The sequence below is a fragment of the Furipterus horrens genome, unplaced genomic scaffold (assembly GCF_987537825.1).
Source record: "Furipterus horrens unplaced genomic scaffold, mFurHor1.1.pri manual_scaffold_10, whole genome shotgun sequence".
Classification (NCBI taxonomy): Eukaryota; Metazoa; Chordata; class Mammalia; order Chiroptera; family Furipteridae; genus Furipterus; species Furipterus horrens.
Genome location: NW_028327180.1, coordinates 61,413,112 through 61,432,422, shown reverse-complemented (window position 1 = coordinate 61,432,422; position 19,311 = coordinate 61,413,112). Strand labels below are relative to the sequence as shown.

The window sequence follows — 19,311 nt, the reverse complement described above, 5'->3', positions numbered from 1 at the left end:
TGTTTCATATAACATGGATTCACATAACATGGCATTTGTTAAGAACCTAACAACCGTGTTAGGTTGTACACACTCTTCCATAGCCAAGAGGGCAGGGCCACATGGACCTGACCCACCTTTCCACACTGTCTCATCATGCTCCCCTCCCAGCTCCCAGATGACATCCCAACCTCCTGGCTGCCCAAGACCCGACTTGCTGTTCTGGGGTCACTGGAGCAGGCCCGGACGCCTGGCTTCTGCTCATCACACAGACCTCTCCCCAGGAAGCCTCCCTCACCTCCCTTCCTAAAGACGATCTGAATGCCGGCGCCCCTTTAACCCTCCTTTGAAGGAGCCTGTCTGCACCTCCTAGCTCTCATCCGAGTCCAAAGTCATCTCATTTATGTATTGGATCTCTGGTTTTAGTTCCTGTCTCCTCTGTCCCACTCTTGACACTTGGAATGTAAATTCTATAAGAGCACAGGGTTTGTTCTGTTCACCACTGTCCCCCCAAAATATAACAGTGCACATTTTTGAATGAAGAATAAAACCTACATTTGGGATCATTGTGCCATTATTAAGAGTAGTTCGTTGATGCCCAGAGATGTTAAATAACATGTCTTAGGCTGCACAGCTCTAAATAGCAGATCCAAGACTCAAATCTGGGCCTGTCTGATTCTGGAGACCAGCTTCCTGTTATTTCCAGGGGTTTCCATATGAACCAACACCTGCAGCGCACCTCTCAGCTTTAAAAGTTCCTTTAGAAACATGGTGTTCACTAAATACAAACATTTTTGGGATACCTGTGAGAGTCAGGCATCCTGTGGAGTGGAACAGTGAACATTAAGTCAGATGGGGCAGTTTCCCAGGAGAACAGCACAGTCCAGTAGGTGGGAAGGATAGGTGTGTGGCCCAGGAAGACACCTGGACAGGCCTGTGGCCAGCCGAGGGTCAGAAACAGAAAATGTCTAATTTTCAGGTGAATACATTTTAGCTGTTTTACTTGTTGTTCTGGACTATGCTGTTAATGCATGCTCATTGAAAGCAAATTCAGAAAATGGAAAAAGAAAACAAAACTAAAGGGCACTTATAATGCAATTTGCCACTGTTCACATTGTGATATTATTTTGCTTCAAAATCAGTTTTCTCCCCCATATTGAAATGTGGTGGCCATATTTCCCCTATAAAGTTCTCTCTGTTATTTCCAATGTTTCTGCTACTACAAATGATGCTCTGATAAACATCAATGTACAAGCACCTTTGCACAGTTGTCAGATTATATAAAGAACCTAGGAGTGGGTCCCTGACCAGGTAACTCAGTTGATTACAGTATTGTCCCCACATGCCAAGGTTGCAGGTTCAATCCACTGTCAGGGCACATACATGAATCAACCAATGAACACATAAAACAGCAAATCAGTCTCTCTTTCTCTCTCTCTCTCTCTCTCAGATAAATAAGTAAATAAATAAACCCAGGAGTGGAAATCCTGGAAGTTTGTGCTTTTCAAATTTTTGTCTAGGTGCCAAACTTCTCTCCAGAAAGGTTGAAATAATTTAAACTTTATCAATCTGATTGCTGAAAACTGATATCTCATTTTACTAGGCGCAGAATGGGTGCTCTGTAAGTATTCACTAAAGGAAATTGACACCATTTGTATTTTTCTGTTGGGGACTGCCTATATCCTTTGCTCATTCTTCCATGAAAATATTTGGCTTTTCCTTATTCTATTACAAGGACACTTTTTATCTCATGAATATTAACTATATATTTGTTGTTTATGTTGGACTTTGTGTTTCACTGCCCTCGATTTGAATTTATGTGTGCTTTCTAGTAAATTTAAAAAATATTAATTATCCTCTTTTCAGTTTCTGCTGGAATTTTATAGAATTTAATGAACATAGTGGGCTCCCTCTGGTGGTCACAAGAAAATCCCCGAATCCCAGTGGTCAGTACATAGTTAAACCTTGAGACTCTTATTTACAGGACAGGGTACATTTTATAATTAATAGATTCCGCGTGGCTAGACGATGGCTTAAGCGAAGACTTCTAATTATTTTCTTCCATTCATCAGTGGGTCTACAAAGTGGTTCAGTAGGCCACTGTCCAAAACCACACTCACCATCTTGTCTGCCAAATCCCTCTTTGGGGATTTCCTGTGTCTGTTTCGGGCATCATCCTACCCTCCCCCAATCTGCCACCACCTCCACCCCCCACCCTAGGCTTGCAGCTTCGGGCACTCAGTCCGCTTCCCTGTCTATCCATCCTGTTTGTGAGTTCTGTCCACCACATGGTCCAGGCCTGTTGCAGCTGCTCCCTGCCATCAATCTTCATGGCCCTCATTCAAGGTCTCACAACCTCTCCTTCAGTGAAGTCATTCAGCAGACAGTTACCACGCTTCCTTCATGTGCCCAGTACCATTCTGGGACTCGACAGGGATCAAGAAAAGATGGTCCCCGCCCTGCGCACCCTCTGCTGGAACCAAGTTGGCAATCCAGGCCATCCTCCATGCTGTTTCTATAGTCCTCCTCTAAAAGCAGTCCTCTACCCAGACTCCTTCAATGGTGTCACCTGGGAAAAATCTTCATCCCTCCATATCGAGACCCTCCCTCACTTCCCACTGTCATCTTCCAGCCGAACAGCTCCTGGCTGCTCCCGGTGCTCCCCTCTGCCTGTGCTCAGCAGCTGGGTCTCATGGGATGAGTCCCCCATTCCAGGTAGCAAAGATGTCAACCAGTCTTCAGACCCTGCCCAGCTGTCATCTCCCCCTGCCTAGTCCTCCTGACCTGATCTCTCCCTCCTTCTAGTCTCTGCAGGGCTTTTTTCTTCCAACTCTTCCCATTCTCAACACATTATAGCTCTTCTGCCTGTGCTGTTGTCTTCCAAAGCTGGATCTGCAATCCCTCTAAGAGTCTCCCTCTAACAACCTTAGTCAACATTGCCTTCAGGACAAGCACAGAATAGGCTGGGGAGAGAAGAATGAATGAATGAACAAATGAATGAATGAATGACTATCTATGCACAGTAGACAGAGAACTGAGACCATTCTCCAGAGAATTCTAGCCCTCCCCCCAAAAATCAGACACACAAACTATGTCCTTCAACTTTGCCTACGTAACTGCCATTAAGCTACTTAAATTTACCGTAAACTTAAGTCAACTAGGATTTAACACATAAACATGTATCACTTAAAAAATTCTACATATAAGAAATAATTGAAAGGGGGATAACAATTTCCTTCTTCAAAGTATTGGAAAACACACTCCCTTTACTAAGTTCTTTCCAAAGCCAACAACTAGAATACACAGGCTGAAGGCAAGTAGCTTCTGCCATGTCTAGTCTGTTCTGCAACATTTCCCACAAGCTGTCGATGAATGGGTAGCACAGAGTCTGCATCATTTCCACATTGTGCTTTGTGCTCTCCTAGGTAGACTTTCACTCCTCGGCTCAAACTTTGAAACACTTTCAGTGAAATTCCAACTCTGATTTCTCTGTTCATTCATTTACAGAGGGTCCCCCTGCACGGCGGGCATCATGTGCATCGTTGGGAAACCACATGCACTATCTCTGGTCTGTCACACAAGGACAGGAGAAAGACTTAACAAGGAAATGAAGAGAACAACCACTGTGATAAAAGTACCAAGTGCTTCCAGGCGGCTGGGCCTGGTTGGACAACAGTGTACGCTGTGCAAAGGGATGGCAGCCTGGGGCCATGCCCATGCCCCAGGCTCTTCAGTGCTTAACAGCAGTTCCCAACTACACAGTCTCCTCCTTTCCAGTTCTCTCCCTCCTGTGCTCGGTCACCAGCCTCTTCTCACTCATGTCCCACAAAGACATGCCAATAAAGGCTGCCTAGCCTTTGTTCTTTCCCTCCAGAGCTGTCCCAGCCAACCACCAACTCTGAGTCTCCTCTTGCACTTGTCTGGCAGCCCTGACTGATGTCAGCACAAATAAAGGAGGTTAACAGGCTGTGCATGGTGGGTGTACACCAGTCTGGGGGCAACAGATCTAACTTAAGAGTGACCACAGCTGACTCTCAGGAAGCGGTGCCAGGCCCTGATCTGAACACACTACATGCATTAACTCATTCAATCCTTGCGACAATCCTGTCATGTAGGTGCTATCAGAAGGCCCATTTCACAGACAAAAAACTGAGACCCACGGAGGATAAATTCCTCATCCAAGGTCATGGCAGTGGTGACAAAACTTGAACCAGGCAATCTGAGTTGAGAGTCCACATGCTTCTCACTGGGCCCCATTGCCTCCTGGACAAGTTCAACAGAGGCAGAAGCCTATGCACTTCAAGTGGAGACAGACCTTTGGTCAAACGCAGAATCTGTCCACACCCGACAGAGGAGAACCACCTGGACATGGTGAGCCAGCTGTGCTGAAGCAGGACCAAAATGGTCACCTCGCATTTGTGTCTGCCTAGCTGTATCATCTTCTCTTCTTCTGGGAAGAGGACACAGATTCCTTGGGGTAATCACCATTTCCCACTCTCAGCCCACATGATGACATGACCCAGACCTAGCTGATCAGCACATCCCATCCGTCAGGCGCAGTCATTAGTTCAGGGATAGGCATCTGCCCCAAGTCAAGAAAGTCAGGGTCAATTCTGGGATTTTTATTTAATTGTGGTAAAATACATGCAAAATTATGTGTTTTTACCATTTTAACCACTGAAAAGTGCACAATTCCATGGCATTTAGTACCTTATTAATGTGCACAAGTATCATCGCTACCCATTTCCAGAACTTTTCCATCTTTCCAGACAGCAAGTCCATACCCGTCCAACAGTAGCTCCCTATGCTGCTTGCTCAGGCTGCCACAACAAAGTGCCATAGACCGAGGGGTTTAACCCACAGACATTCATGTTCTCACACTTCTGGAGGCTGGAAGTCCAAGGTCGAGGTATCACAGGGTGGGTTCTTCCTGAAGCCTCTCTCCTTGGCTCATCTTCACATGGTCTTCCCCACTGTGTGTATCTAATCTCCTCTTCTTATAAGGACACCAGTCATATTGGATTAGGGCCACTTGAACAACATTATTCTAATCCAGTTACCTCTTTAGAGACTATATTGCCAAATACCGCCTTCTGAGGTATTGGAGGTTAGGACTTCAACATCGGAATTTGGGGAGAACACAATTCTTCAGCCCACAACACATCTCCATTCCCCAATGCTGGGACTTTTAAGAAGGAGAGCACTTTGTCTGCTGGCATTGCTGAGAAGGTATGATCAGCCCATGGAGCTGCTGGGGACCACCTCTGGCTCCCAGGAGGTGCTGTCTGAGAAGAGCTGAGAGATGGAGAGAGAGCCCTGAGCCTCACGCACCTAAGCCTGGCTCTGCTTCTGACCTTTCTTTTCACCCTCAGTTCTGTGAGCTGATAATGTCCCCTTTTTGCTTTACTAATGTGCAATGGCATGATGAGAACATTAGTGTTCTGAGGCTTCTAACTAAAGGACCTAGTTAAAGCAAGGACCCTTTCACCAGGGTGGCCACATCTCCAGATGTGCAGGATGGGACCACGCAGCAGCTGTTCGAGTGGCCTTGGGCTCCGAGGTGCCAGCCCTGAGCCATCCTTTGGGACACTTCTGCGTCACAACCATTCATAGCATAGTGGAGGGGTATGGTGCCAGCATTTCGCACAGAACAGGCTTTGGGGCTGCCCCTGCCAGAGCCCCTCTTGCAAGGTTCCAGGACTGCTGCTCCGAGGGCAGCCTCCCCGACAGACAGAGGGCTCCTATTCTCCAGCCCAATGTTCCCAGGCCCTGCCACTGCTTGGCTCATGACAGGCCTTAGGATGAAGGATAAGGAAGGCAGAGGACAGGGCGAGGCACAGGCTTTTTCCCTTCAAAGCTTCCCCGGAGGGATCGTCTGCAAGAACAGAGAACCAGAAAGAACTCAAGTGTCCCCACAGGGACAGCCAGCTTCCTCATGGGGCAGCCCAACAGGTTCCATCATGTAACCTGAATAAGGCCACACCCGCTCTCTCCAGTATTGGACTGAGTCAGACCCTCTCAAAGAGAAACTGCAAAGTGAATAAAAGCAACAATGGATGATATTATTTGTATAAAAACAGGAAGGCAGCTACCCGCTGAAATGTACATAAACTGCCTCGGAAATCAGGCTGTCCTATACCATAGTCACCAGCTACATGTGGTGATTTAAATTCAAATTAATTAAAATTATATAAGAAATCACTTTGCCTGTTGCTCTAGACCTATTTCAAGGGCTCAATAACCACAAGGAGCTAATGGGGCCGCTTACTGGACAGTGCATTTCTGTTGCTTCAGGAAGTCCCATCAGCCAGCATTGCCCTAGAAAGAATCAGCAAATGGATAATGTCCCCCCAGGAAGGGGAGCAGGAGCCTGGGGAGGGGGGTGTTTTTCACATGTTAATCTTTAGTAATACTTGAATTTTTTATCACATTGAACATTATTTTCTAATGTTTATAATTTTCAAAATTAATCATTTTAAAACTTTAAGCACAATTTTTAAACGTTTAAGTACATAGGTAACATAAGAGGGTGTTGGAATACCCAAGAGACATGGGTAAGTCACACTGTCTACAGCCTGGCGGTTTCTGTGGAAGGAAGAGGAGACTCTTAGGGGTCAGGTGTGAGAAGGAGCAGCATCAGGGGCCCCAGGCTGCAGCCCACACCCTGACCTGCACTCAGGCCTGGTTCACATTCAGCGCTGCGGGAAGCTCCTCTGTCCCTCATGTTTCAGCGCTCTCAGCAACCTTGTAAGGTACTCCAGACCATTATCATTCCCGTTTGTTTTAGTTTCCTAAGGCTGCTGCATCAAATTACTGCAGACTGGGTGGCTTCAGATGATGGAAATTCATCCTCTTCCATTCTGAAGACCAGAACCCAAAATTATTGTGTTGGCAGATGGGCTTGCTCGTGGGGTTCCAAAGGAGAATCCCTTCCACTCCCCTCCAGCTCCAGGGGGGTTGGAGGGGCCTGTGGTCAGTCCTCGGAGGTCCTTGGTGTGTCTGATCACTACCTCCACCTCCCCATGGCCATCCCCTCTGTGTGTCCCTGTGTCTCAAATCTCTCCCTCCTGTATCTTATAAGGACACTCATCATTGAATTTAGGGCCCACTTTAAATCCTGGATGATCTTATCTCAAGATCCTTAACTTAATTATATCTGCAAAGACCCTATTTGCAAAAAAGGCCACATTTATAAGTATGGGGGGTTATGACTGGGACATATCTTTTAGGGGGCCATAATTGAACCCACTACACCATTTTATAAGTGAGGGGTATAAGGCTTGAGGGCTCCTCCCTTGTCCAAGGTCACAGGACTACTTCAGGCCCAGCCCTGCCAGTCCCCCCTCCCATCACTGACCCTCCTGTCAGCCTCTTGACTCCCCTTGATCTCTGCATACAATGGGCAGTACACACAGAAGAGCCCCCGCCCCTTCCCTGGCCTCCATCTCTGTCTGCTGCATCCTAGGATCTGACAAAAGATTACAGTGTCCCCCAGGCGTGGGAAGGAGCTGGGCACGGGGATCTGTGGGAATCTTGAATCAGATGGGGACCCCAGCTATGGAGGGTGGTCTGGACTCCAAAAGTCCGCGGGCAGATCAGAGCCAGGGAGAAAGGGAATGAGATAAGGCTGTGGTGTTTGTTGGAGAATGTGCCAGCCTCTGGGGTTTTGCATCAATGTAGGGCTCTGGTCCAAAGGGTTCAAGTGAGTCCCCCCTCTAGAAGTGATAGGAGACAAAGTGCAGCCAGCATGGGCACAAGTGTGCAGCAGAGCCTGGCCATACTGCCTGCAGCGGCCAGGACAGCTTGGTGGCGGCCACGAGCCCCTCGATGACAGCAGCCCAGTGCTGACCGTCAGGGCCCCTTAGAGAGCAGGGCTGTCCCTGTCCTCTCATCAGTTGGGCTGGAGTTTCTGACCAGCCTCTCCACCTCCCTGGTCTTCCCTGAGACCCTCCTAGAGCTTCTCTTTGTGGTTCAGGATCCCCTGAGGGAAAAGAGGACACAGGACTGTGTCTCGGTCATGGGCTTTGACCTTACTTTCTGTGATTTCAAAGAAAGCCTACAGAGCCCACTCCAATATCGCACCATTTTGTGGCGAAGAGGTTTACAGTTAGTAAGTGGCAGACCAAGGTCTGGGCCTGGCTTGGATTTATTCAGGAGCTCTATGCCCCCTCCCTACCTCCTCGTCCCTATCCATCTGTCATCTGTGTTTGGGACTTTCAAACTTCCAGCCAGCAACCCACAGCAAGAAAACCAGCTTACATTACCACCCAGGTCATGCCTATGAATAGATATTGCTGAAACAAAAACTTCCCTCCAATAGTTTACATTCAGGTCTATGATCATTCAAAATTTCAAAATACTGTTGTAACCCACAGATCTGATTTCATCTGTTATGAATGCATTGTGCTTCCCAGTTTAAAGAACTTTTATACACATAACTCATGTGAATTTACATCCATGCAACACTTAGAAAGAGAGAGAGAGAAAGAAATAAGAATCATTTTATACATTTTATACATTTTGCAGATCATCCAAAAAGTCATTTTTGGGTCTCGATTTTTCCCCATTGAATTCAACTTCTGACTTACTTGTCATGTCCTTTTTCCTCCTATCAAAACCTTGGATATCTTACTGCTAAAAGCTAGCTCAAGCTGGATCATCAAACCCTCTCCTGCTGATCCCCAGAGACCCACAGAGACTCACACCAGCAGGCCCACCTTTGCAGACAGGAGGGCAGCTTCTAACCTTGTTAATCAGTGAGCTTGGTTTCAGCACCAGAGAAGGAGATTGGAAAGGCCAGGCATGACAGTGAGGAAAAGGACCACTGGGTTCAGCTGCTGTGACCCGTGGTCTGTTATCTTGTCCAACATGGAGGTTAGTCTGGTGAGTGTTACAACCTTCCACTCGTTCACTGGTTTACGCACCACCCTACAAGAGGCTAATGTTAATCCTAAAAATGCTGGGGCTGAAACTACACACCTCAGTTCTCGATCATCCTTTGTGCAGGGCTCCCATGAGGACCATCGGAAGACCTGACATGAATCAGGAATCGAGCCACATGGGTTAGGAATCAACAAATCCCAGCTTTAGTCACAGCCACACTGGTCTACACCACAAAACCCCAAGAGAGACATGGTTACTGGAATAACTCAGACCATGTTTCCTGCTCCCTTCCTCTACCTAGACTGTAAGAAATGAAAACAAAGAAATGATTTGGCCACATTTTCACCCCCATTCCCCGAAGTCTGAAATAGAGCTGAGGTCACAATGATATCACCTGTGGCTTCTTTGTGTCTGTTTCTCCATCTTCAGAATGGAATGACTGGCTCTTTCCCAGCCCCTAGCCTTTATTATAAGTCATCTGTAATGGTCCTAAGCTCCCCTCACCAATACCACCATTCCCATCCAACTGAGGCAGTTAACCTTGCTGGGATCTTTGACTAGTGGCATGCCTGCCAGGGAAGATGTAGGAAGAAAGGCCCCAGGATGGACCACAAGGTACAACAGACAGCCTGAGACCAAGGCAATGACCTTGACCATGTCCTCAGCAGTTTTGAGTAGACAGGAGAGAAACCAGGCCCACAGAAGTCAGGAGCCAGCAGGGATCAAACATTCACTTACCTGGGGGGCAGATGCAATCGGCCGGCGCTTCCCGAACTGTCCGGAGCTTGACTAGTCCCTCCAACTTCTGAACCAGGAAGAAAAGAGGGGAGAAATGAGAATGAGTTTGAGAGCAGAGAGGGGTAAACATGGAAAAATCAGCAAAAATCAATGTATTGAAAAGATAAATTGACAGTGGTGGGGATATTTTTTATAACACTTTTAAAAGGTCGTTACATTCTACAGAGCTTGGGAATGAGAGTAGAAACAAAAATAAACATTGAGCAAATACTTGGGAATTCCTGAAAAGAAGGCGGCAGGTTTCCGCTTTGTTTCAACATCTTCAAACACAAATCAAGGAAAGACAAAATGATTATGCAGAGTGCAGAGATTGTGAAAACAGGTGGGCAGGGCGGAGGAGCGGGTGGGGCCCTGGAGGCAGCTTTGGGTACTCAGCTCACCTCATCTGCCCAAAGCTCCAGCCCCCAACCTGCGGCCCCTCCCAGCCCATGGCCCCTCCCAGCCCGCTGCTGCAGGGGTGCACTGAGCTCAGACCTGCTGCCCCAGCCCAAGACCCCTGATGGCATCTTCCTTTCCTCCTACCTGTGGGGATGCTTGGCCTAGATAATTTTGTTCTGTACATTTTCACAAGCATCTCTGCAGATGCCCAGCCCTATGCTAGATTTGGGCGAAGGGAAGAGAGTTACCACAGAAATCAAGTCAGAAGCCACAGCTCCACCATTATAACTCCCAGTACAGCTCCAGCACCATTACTGCCTGACTGACTCTCAGGGTAACCTCTGAGAGGACTCTCTCTTCCTCTGAAGGGAAACAGGTGCAAGGAGAAGTGGGGGAGGAAGAAAAGAGTAGTTCCTAAGTCCCAAGTCTAGGTTTAGGGGAGTGAAGCGATTGGTCCATAACCCCCACATTAGCCCAGGCTTGAGACTTGACAAGAATATGCAAAGTATTAACCTTTCTCTAGAAAAAAAACAAAGAAACAAAAACCTCCCTAAAAGCAAAACAAAGCAAATCCCGAGTGTGTTAACCTTAGTGAAAAGTGCACTATGACAGGCAGAAGGGGTACGTTATCAAACATAAACATGTCATCTTCAGAGCACTGTGTCAGAGGAGGGAGAGGGCACCTGGTTGTGAGCCCTTGAGGCCAAGCCTGGAATGGTCACGAGAGAAGACCCCCAACCAAGCCCTGTGTTGTCTCTGGCTGGATAGCCTAGGACCAGGGCCCTGAGACAAAATGCAACCAGGTTAGCTCTAGCCGCCTGCAAAGCTGTCATCCCTGTCTACCAGTCACCTTCACTTTACAGATGAGCAACAGAGGCTCATACAGACCACAGGTGGAGTTAAGGCCAGGTTTTGAGGGCACATGTGGAGGCGTGGTCAGGACACTTGGTGGAAGGGTGTGAAAGCAGCACCCAGATAGGCAGAGGGTGGAGGGTGCTGCCTTTAAATGCCCCAACCTTTCCATCCTCACTGCACCTCTCTGCCCTGAGCAGACTGTCACGCAACCAGGTCTGGATGCCAAGCTCTCGGCCCCCATTTGTACTCCTACCTGCCATGCAGTGCTGCTCTGTGCTGAAGGCACCCACCTGGCCCAGTCCGTGGCTGCCAGCAGCCCAGACTGACCCCCAGGCCCCAAAGCTTCTCCAGGGCTCCCATCAAGAGTGGGGTCAGCTGCACCCAGAGCAGCAGCAGACACCACCTGAGCCTGCCGGCATATTGGTGTGCCCATCCCTGGTGCGCCACAGCCATGCAGGTGAATCCTAACCTTGCCAAGTCCTCTGTGCCTGAACTGCGTGTGAACGAGGGCGGGGCCTCAGAACTCTCTTTCCCTGACTTCAGAATTTACCTGGAAAATAGATCCAGCCTTCGAGTTGAAGCCAATTTGTTGGTGGAGCTCTCATCTGTCTTTGTCATTGCTAGACAGATGAGAAGTCACACCACCACCCACCCCTCTTAAACAAAAGCATTTAATGCTAAAAATTAAACACCTAGCTTTTTAAAAAATCCTCATCCGAGGACATGTTGCCATTGACTTTTAGAGAGAAACACATCAATGGGAGAGTAAAACATGGATCTGCTGCCTCCCATATGTGCTCTAAGGAGGGATGAACCTGCAACCTAGGCAGGCACCTTGGTGGAAGCGAGCTGGCAGCCTTTCAGGTACCAGACGATGATGGTTCAACCCAGCCACAGGCCAGGGCCACACGTCACTTTTAACAACTGCTGTCACATCTGCATCACTCCCCTGAAGGGGAAGGGGACTCAATCAAATACTGATAGGAAACAACTACTTTCAAGCTACTCTTATTTTAAAATAAAAAAGCTGAACAGGAAACTATTGATGAGAGGGTAATAACACCTGTTAACGGTAGCCGAGGGCATCGTAAGTTACTGGGAAGACATTTTTATTCTCTCATTCATTCTAACTCCTTTTCTACGTTCATCTTCTGGACTAGACAGTGACTGCAATGTTTTATCTCCAAATCCTCACCCTTTACCCCCCTTCCAGGCCCCTAACTTTCTGTGAATTTGCAACTGTCCCCACTATGAACACAGAGGGAAATGTTTGAATTAGAAACCCCAACCCACAATCTTTTATTTCCATGCTTTTTTTTTTATCCTAAGAAAATATTCTTTTGTGTCCAGGTTTGTAAGAAATGACTTAAAAGCCTCAACTTTCTTTTTTAATCTTCACCTGAGGACATTCTTTGATTGCTTTTAGAGAGAGAAGAAGAGAGAGAGGAAGGAAGAGAGAGAGAAACATTGATGCAGTAGAGAAGCAGGGATCAGTTCCCTCCTGTAGACCCTGGACCTGGGATGGAACCCACAACCCAGGTATGTGCCCCGACTGGGAATCAAACCGTCCTGACCAACTAATCCACACCAGCTGGGGCAAAAACCTCAACTATTTATTTATTTATTTATTTATGTATTTATCCTCACCTGAGGATCTGTTCATTGATTTTAGAGAGAGAGGAGGTGTGAGAGAGAGAGGAGAAACATCAATTGATTGCCTCCCAGGGAGCGAACCCAGAACCTAGGTATGTGCCCTGACTGGAATCAAACCCAAAACCTTTGGGTGGACAAGATGACCCCCCAACCAACTGGGCCAGGGGGTCAGGGCAAAAGCCTCTCAACTTTTTACATTCCATTATCTTGCACGCAGTACTACCCCTGGCATCTGCAAACAATATGGCCCTGGTTTTACATATGCAAACAAGTCCTGACTCCAAAAGTAAACAAAAGATGAGTTTCTGAGAAAACTTGGGGAACTTTCTCTACAGAAGTGCTGAAGAGGAGGAGGAAGACTTGAAGTTTGGGGGGAGGGGTGGCAAGAACAGAGAAAATTAATCAGGGAAAATCATAGTTTTCAAAACAGCATTACATGGTCAGATGATAAATTTTTTAATGAGCTGTTGGAGTGCTAGTCTGGAGCACCGCACCAGATGTTCAATCACACCCTTGAATGGTACATTCTGATGAAATATGAATTAACATACAAAAAAAGATGTAATGATTTATTTCTGTAAAATGCTCCAAATAAAGCCACAAAGACATTCCTATCCCTTGACAGAAAATTCCTACTTTAGGGAATATACTCTTAAGGAAATAAATCGGCAGAAGCAAAATAAGATGATATTCACGAGGAAGCTGTAGGCCTGAAAACAGTAGGAAACACAGTGAGTCCTTGGCAAAATTGGTGGATCTTCGTGAAACAGCTTTGTGAAGACTATGCAGCAATACAGAAAAATGTTTGTGATACAATTAATAAAATGTCTATAGCTGTGTAAAAGTCAGGCATGGAGCAGCAGCAATTAGCAAACATCCATTCACTTGGGTGTTGGAATTATGATGATTTACTTCTATGAAAGTTCTTTCTGTATTGTAATTCCATCTTCTCAGGAAAAAAAAATAATCCCAGAGGTAGAAGAGCCGAAACAAAGCCCTGCAACCTCCCTGTTGAGAACGATTTTCAAAGGCTGGACAGATATTTCTGTCTCCTCAGACCCAGTCCCAGCATCGCCTCTGCTAATGTTGCTCACAGATGCCAGGGAAAAGGCTGGCAGCAAATGAAGCCCTCTCTGCATAGCCACATCCAGAGGCCCTGCATCTGCCCCCAAGGATAGCCCTGCAATCCCCTTGGCCACCAGCAGCCAAAGAGGGCAGTACTTCCCAAGCGCTTTTTTAGCATTCTGTTTTCTTGTACTGCACTGCAGTGCTGACGATCATGGTGATGAAGAGGACACAGATATAAAGTATTATTATCAAGATTATCAATTACTTATGATGTGCAAGGCACTCTGTCAATGGCTGCTATCTCATTTAGTCCTCCCAGTAACTCCCATGACACTGGGACTGAAATTATACCCACTTACAGATGAGAAAACTGAGCCTTAGAGATGGCACGTGAGTGTCAGGGCTGCGCTTGAATCCTGGTATCAACTAACTCCAATCACAAAGCAGGACAACGTTTGCCTGTAAACAGTTTTTTCATGTCTTAAAAAAAACAAGATGTCTTATCAAAAGCTAGGCCACACATTGGAAGACAATTTGACTTTGGGTGGTGGGCACCCAATGCAATATACAGTTCATGTATTATAGAAATGCACACTTGAAATCTATATCTTATTAACCAATGTCACTCCAATAAGTGCAATTTTTTTAAAAAGCTAGGCCAGACAAAACCATAAGGACAGAAACCAAATCAGTGGTTGTAGAAGGCTGGGGGAATATGAGGGAGTGTGAGGTACATGGAGGAGAGGTGAGGTTTCTGAAACTGTTCTGTATGAGTCAAGTTGTTCTCCATGGGTACAGGGTGGCAACTTTGAAATTACTTTACATATATATTGGGGTTAAACAAATGAGCAAATAAATTCAGGGTAATGAGAGCCAGGTTCACTGTCCAAGAAAGAAGTTATAAATCAGTAAAGAAGGAAAGTTTTAATGAACCCCATGGTGCTGAATTAGTCAGAGGTTTCACTGTGAGGTGATGTTTATGTGTACAGAGAGAAGCATACAGAAATAATTACAGGTGTGTGTACACAGAGGGGTGTGCATATACACATGCATACCCTGCTGTCTGCAGATAAGGCCTACAACCAGTGCGCCCACCACAATCCCTCATAGCAATAAGCATATCCAGAACACCCAGCATCTAGATCTTGGTTTCTAAATATCATTCTCCAACAAAAGGAACCAGGACTCTTTGGAAAGATGGCTGATTCTAGGGCCAGGGCAGGAAAAATTCAAGAGGAGCCTGGAGTGTCTTGTGTCAGAAAGGAAGAAAGTGCTTTTAAAAAAAGGGGGGGGGAGTACCTTAAAGAAACACAAAACTGACCCAAAAGCACTGAGAATGGTCAAAGTTGGAACAACTTAAACAACAAAATAAATAATATATTATTGGATTATAAAGAATAAATGAAATATACATGAGTCCATAATGATATAAATGATTGAATAAATAATAAATAATAAATAAATAAGAAGATACAAATTTTCCTTACAGAATTCCAAATGATATATGTTGATACTTCCCTTTGTAGGAAATAGAGCAAAATTCCCCTCTCCTTGGGTGTGGGCTGAACTTACTCCCTTTCGAAGAGCAGAGCTGGGAAAGGAAAAGGACAACTTCATGATGGAGGACTCTGGCAGATACCACTTTAACCAAGTGATCAAGGTTAATGTCACTAGTGACAGGTCGTGTTGACATCAAGGACCCCTGACATGAGGGCATGACAATGGCAGTCCATCTTAGTGATATTCATTCCAAACACGTATGACCCAGTCTAATCATGAGACATTGCAGATTAGCCCAAAATAAGGGACTTTATATGAAATACCTGACTGATATGTGTTGAAATTTTCAAGAACATAAAAAACAAGACTCAGAAATTGTCTTAGGTTAAAAGAGACATAGCACCTAAATGCAATATGGTATCCTGGCTAGGATCCTGGAATAGGAAAAGGATATTAGATGAAAACCTGGTAATATCTGAGTAAATCCATAGTTCACTTAAAAAAATAGGTAGCAGAATCACAAAGTCCCTTACCACCAATTAAGATATAACTTTGTTATTATCTATAACATCTATTCTTTTTAAAAAGTGCGGTGAAATTTACATAACATAAAATTAATCATTTTCAAGTGAACAAATCAGTGGCATTTAGGGGAATCACAAAGTTGTGTAACCATCCCCTTTTTCTAGCTTCCTCTTTCTAGATTCAGAACATTACCAGTACACCCCAAATATCTTGTACCCACTGAGCAGTTGTTTTCCATTCCTCCCTCCTCCCTGCCACCAGTCTGCTCTCTGTCTCTGTGGATTAACCTATTCTGGATATTTCATAAAAACAGAATCACACAGTATGTGACTGGTTTCTTTCACTTAGCATGTTTTTGAGATTCATCCACTTTATACATTCCTTTTTATAGCTGAATAATATCACCTTGTATGTCTATATCACAATTTGTTTATTCATATATTTAATAATAGACATTTGGGCTGTTTCCACCTTCTGGTTATTGTGGACAGTGCTGGTATGAACATGAGCATATGTATGTATGTGTTTGAGTATCTGTTTTCAATTCTTCTGGATATATAACCTGCAGTGGAAGTACTGGGCCATATAGTAATTGCATATTTAACGTTTTGAGGATCCACTAAACTTATCCGTGGTGGCTGAACCAATTTACACTCGCATCAGCAAAGTATGAAAGTTCCAATTTCTTCCTATCTGCACCAACAAATCTTAGTGGATGTGAAGTGGTATCTCATTGTGGTTTTGGTTTGCATTTCCCTAATGACTAATGATCTTGAATCTCTTTTCATATGATTGTTGACCTTTGTATGTCTTTTGGAAGAAATGAATGTTTAAATCTTTTGACCATTTTATTTATTTTAAAATTTAAATCATTTTTATTTTTCAAGGACAGTTGACATACAATTTTAGGTGTACACTCAAATACTAGACATTATATAATTTACTAAGTAATCATCCGGATAAACCTCGTACCCATCTGACACTATACATATTTTTTAGAATATTATTGATTACATTCCCTGTGCTATACTTTACATCCCCCTGATTATTCTGTAACCACCAATATGTTCCTCTTAATCCCTTCACTTTTTTCATCCAGCACTCCTCAACTCTCCCTCCCATCTGACAACAATCAATATGTTCTCTGTATCTATGAATTGGTTTCTGTTCTGCTTCTTCATTTATTTTTTAAGGTTCATTTGTTGATAGATATATATTCATTGCCATTTTATTGTTCATATTTTTTAAATCACTTTTTCTTCTTCTTAGAGAAGACCGTTTAATGTTTCCTGTAATACTGGTTTGATGGTGATGAACTCCTTTAGCTTTTTCTTGTCTGGGAAGCACTTTATCTGCCCTTCCATTCCAAATGATAGCTTTGCTGGGTAGAGTAATCTTGGTTGCAAGTCCTTGCTTTTCCTCACTTTGAATATTTCTTGTCAGTCCCTTCTGGCCTGAAAAGTTTCTTTTGAGAAACCAGCTGACAGTCTTATGGGAGCTGCCTCATAGGTAACTAACTGCTTTTCACTTGCTACTTTCAAGATTCTCTCTTTGTCTTTAACCTTTTACACTTTAATTTTGATGTATCTTGGTGTGGCCCTCTTTGGGTTTGGGTTTATTTTGTTTGGGATTCTCTATGCTTCCTGGACTTGTATGTCTATTTCCTTCACCAGGTAATGAAAGTTTTCTGTCACTACTTCTTCAATTAGGTTTTTTTTTTTTTGTTTTTTTAAGATTTTATCTATTAATCTCTAGAGAGAGAGGGAGAGAGGGAGAGAAATAAGAATGGTGATTGCCTCTTGCTAACCTAAAACTGGGGACTCAGCCTGTAACTCAGGCATGTGCCATGACCAGGAATTGAACCCATGACCCTCTGGTTCTCAGGCTCACACTCAATCCACTAAGCCACACCCACCATGGTGCAAATAGGTTTTTAAAAAAAATTTTTTAAGTATATTTTATTATGTTGTTACAGTTGTCCCAATTTCATTTCCCTTTGCTCCCCTCTTCCCAGTATCCCCCTGACCTCCAGCCATCCCACCCCCCTTAGTTTATGTCCATGGGTTGTGCATATAAGTTCTTTGACTTCACCCTTTCTCATATTATTCTTAACTTCCCCATGTCTATTTTGTACCAACCAATTATGCTTCTCAGTCCCTGCACCATATCCCCATTTCCCCCCTCCCCCTCCCAGCTGATAACCCTCCAAATGATCCCCATACCTATGATTCTGCTCCTATTCTGGTTTGCTTAGTTGGATTTTGTTTTTATTTTTTAGATTCAGTTGTTGATATTGTGACTTTGTTGTCATTTTAATGTTCATAGTGTTGACTTCTGAGGTGGAGGTGCCTCACACACCTTAGGCTCGGTTGGAAGCTGCTCTGTCTAGCAGAGTCTTCGTGACCATGGCGGAACAAACTCTTACCCAGGACACTTTATTATGTCCGATGAAATAACTTTTACCTGGGACATTTCATTATGTCTGGGGGAAGGAAGGTGACTGCCTCTCTAGTGAAGAACAGCAGCTAGACCTTCTTCCCTCATGCCTTTTATTGAGAAGGATACCATGGGAGATACAAGATCAACATTCATAAATCATCAATAGCTTTCAGGTGCCTAGGTTACAATTAACAATAACTGATTACAAGTTCTAGTACAGCGGGTACAATGAACAGTCTGTGCCAGGGTCCATCAAACATTTTGACCCTACATTGGCACTAGGTACAAGGTTTCAAATACTCCCTGTCAGAGATTGTTTATACTTAATTATAAGATAAAGGAAAGCAGAGCAAGTTCTAAAGCATATTAATATTCTTTGAATCCAATCTCCATGGAAACCCTCTGAATGGTTTTCAGGTATGTCTCCCACGCAGCCATTGCTGAGACTTACAGACAAGCACAGCCAGGATGCCGGCAGCAGGTCATGCTCAGGCCAGGGCTACAATTCCCCAAACCACAAAGAGCGGTTCCCCACAGACTTCTTTTTCTTAAATAAGTCCCTTTAACATTTCATAAAATAATCGCTTGTTGAGGATGAACTCCTTTATCCTTACCTTGTCTGGGAAGCACTTGACTGCCCTTCCATTCTAAATGATAGCTTTGCTGGATAGAGTAATCTTGGTTGTAGGTCCTTTCTTTTCATCACATTGAATACTTCTTGCCAGGCCCTTCTTGCCTGCAAAGTTTCTTTTGAGAAATCAGCTGACAGACTTATAGATACCCCTTTGTAGGCAACTCTCTGCTTTTCTCTTGCTGCTTTTAAGATTCTCTCTTTACCTTTCACCTTTGGCATTTTAATTATAATGTGTCTTGGTGTGATCTTCTTTGGGTCTACCTTCTTTGGGACTCTGTGCTTCCTGGACTTGTATGTCTATTTCCTTTGCCAAATTTTGGAAGTTTTCCTTCATTATTTTTTTCACATAAGCTTTCAATTTCTTCTCCTCTGGCACCCTTATAATTTGGATGTTGGTATGTTTAAAGTTGTTCCAGAGGTTCCTAAGCCTCTCCTCATTTTTTTCAATTATTGTTTCCTCATTCTGTACTGGTTGACTGTTTTTTTCTTCCTTATGTTCCAAATCATTTATTTGAACCCTGGTTTCCTTCCCTTCATCATTGGTTTTGTGTGAATTTTCCTTCATTTCATTTAGCATAGCCTTCACTTCTTCCCTTATG

At 44.6% G+C, this 19,311-nt stretch overlaps 1 protein-coding gene across 1 annotated transcript in view; it reads right to left on the bottom strand.

Annotated features, from left to right (window-relative positions):
- The window catches only part of COL23A1 (collagen type XXIII alpha 1 chain), a 340,482-nt gene that overhangs the window by 304,017 nt on the left and 17,154 nt on the right, over positions 1-19,311 (bottom strand). Inside the window, exon 2 of the mRNA XM_090287896.1 lies at positions 9,601-9,667. Within this exon, the coding sequence (XP_090144022.1) occupies positions 9,601-9,667 (67 nt within the window). The remainder of the gene's footprint in view (positions 1-9,600; positions 9,668-19,311) is intronic.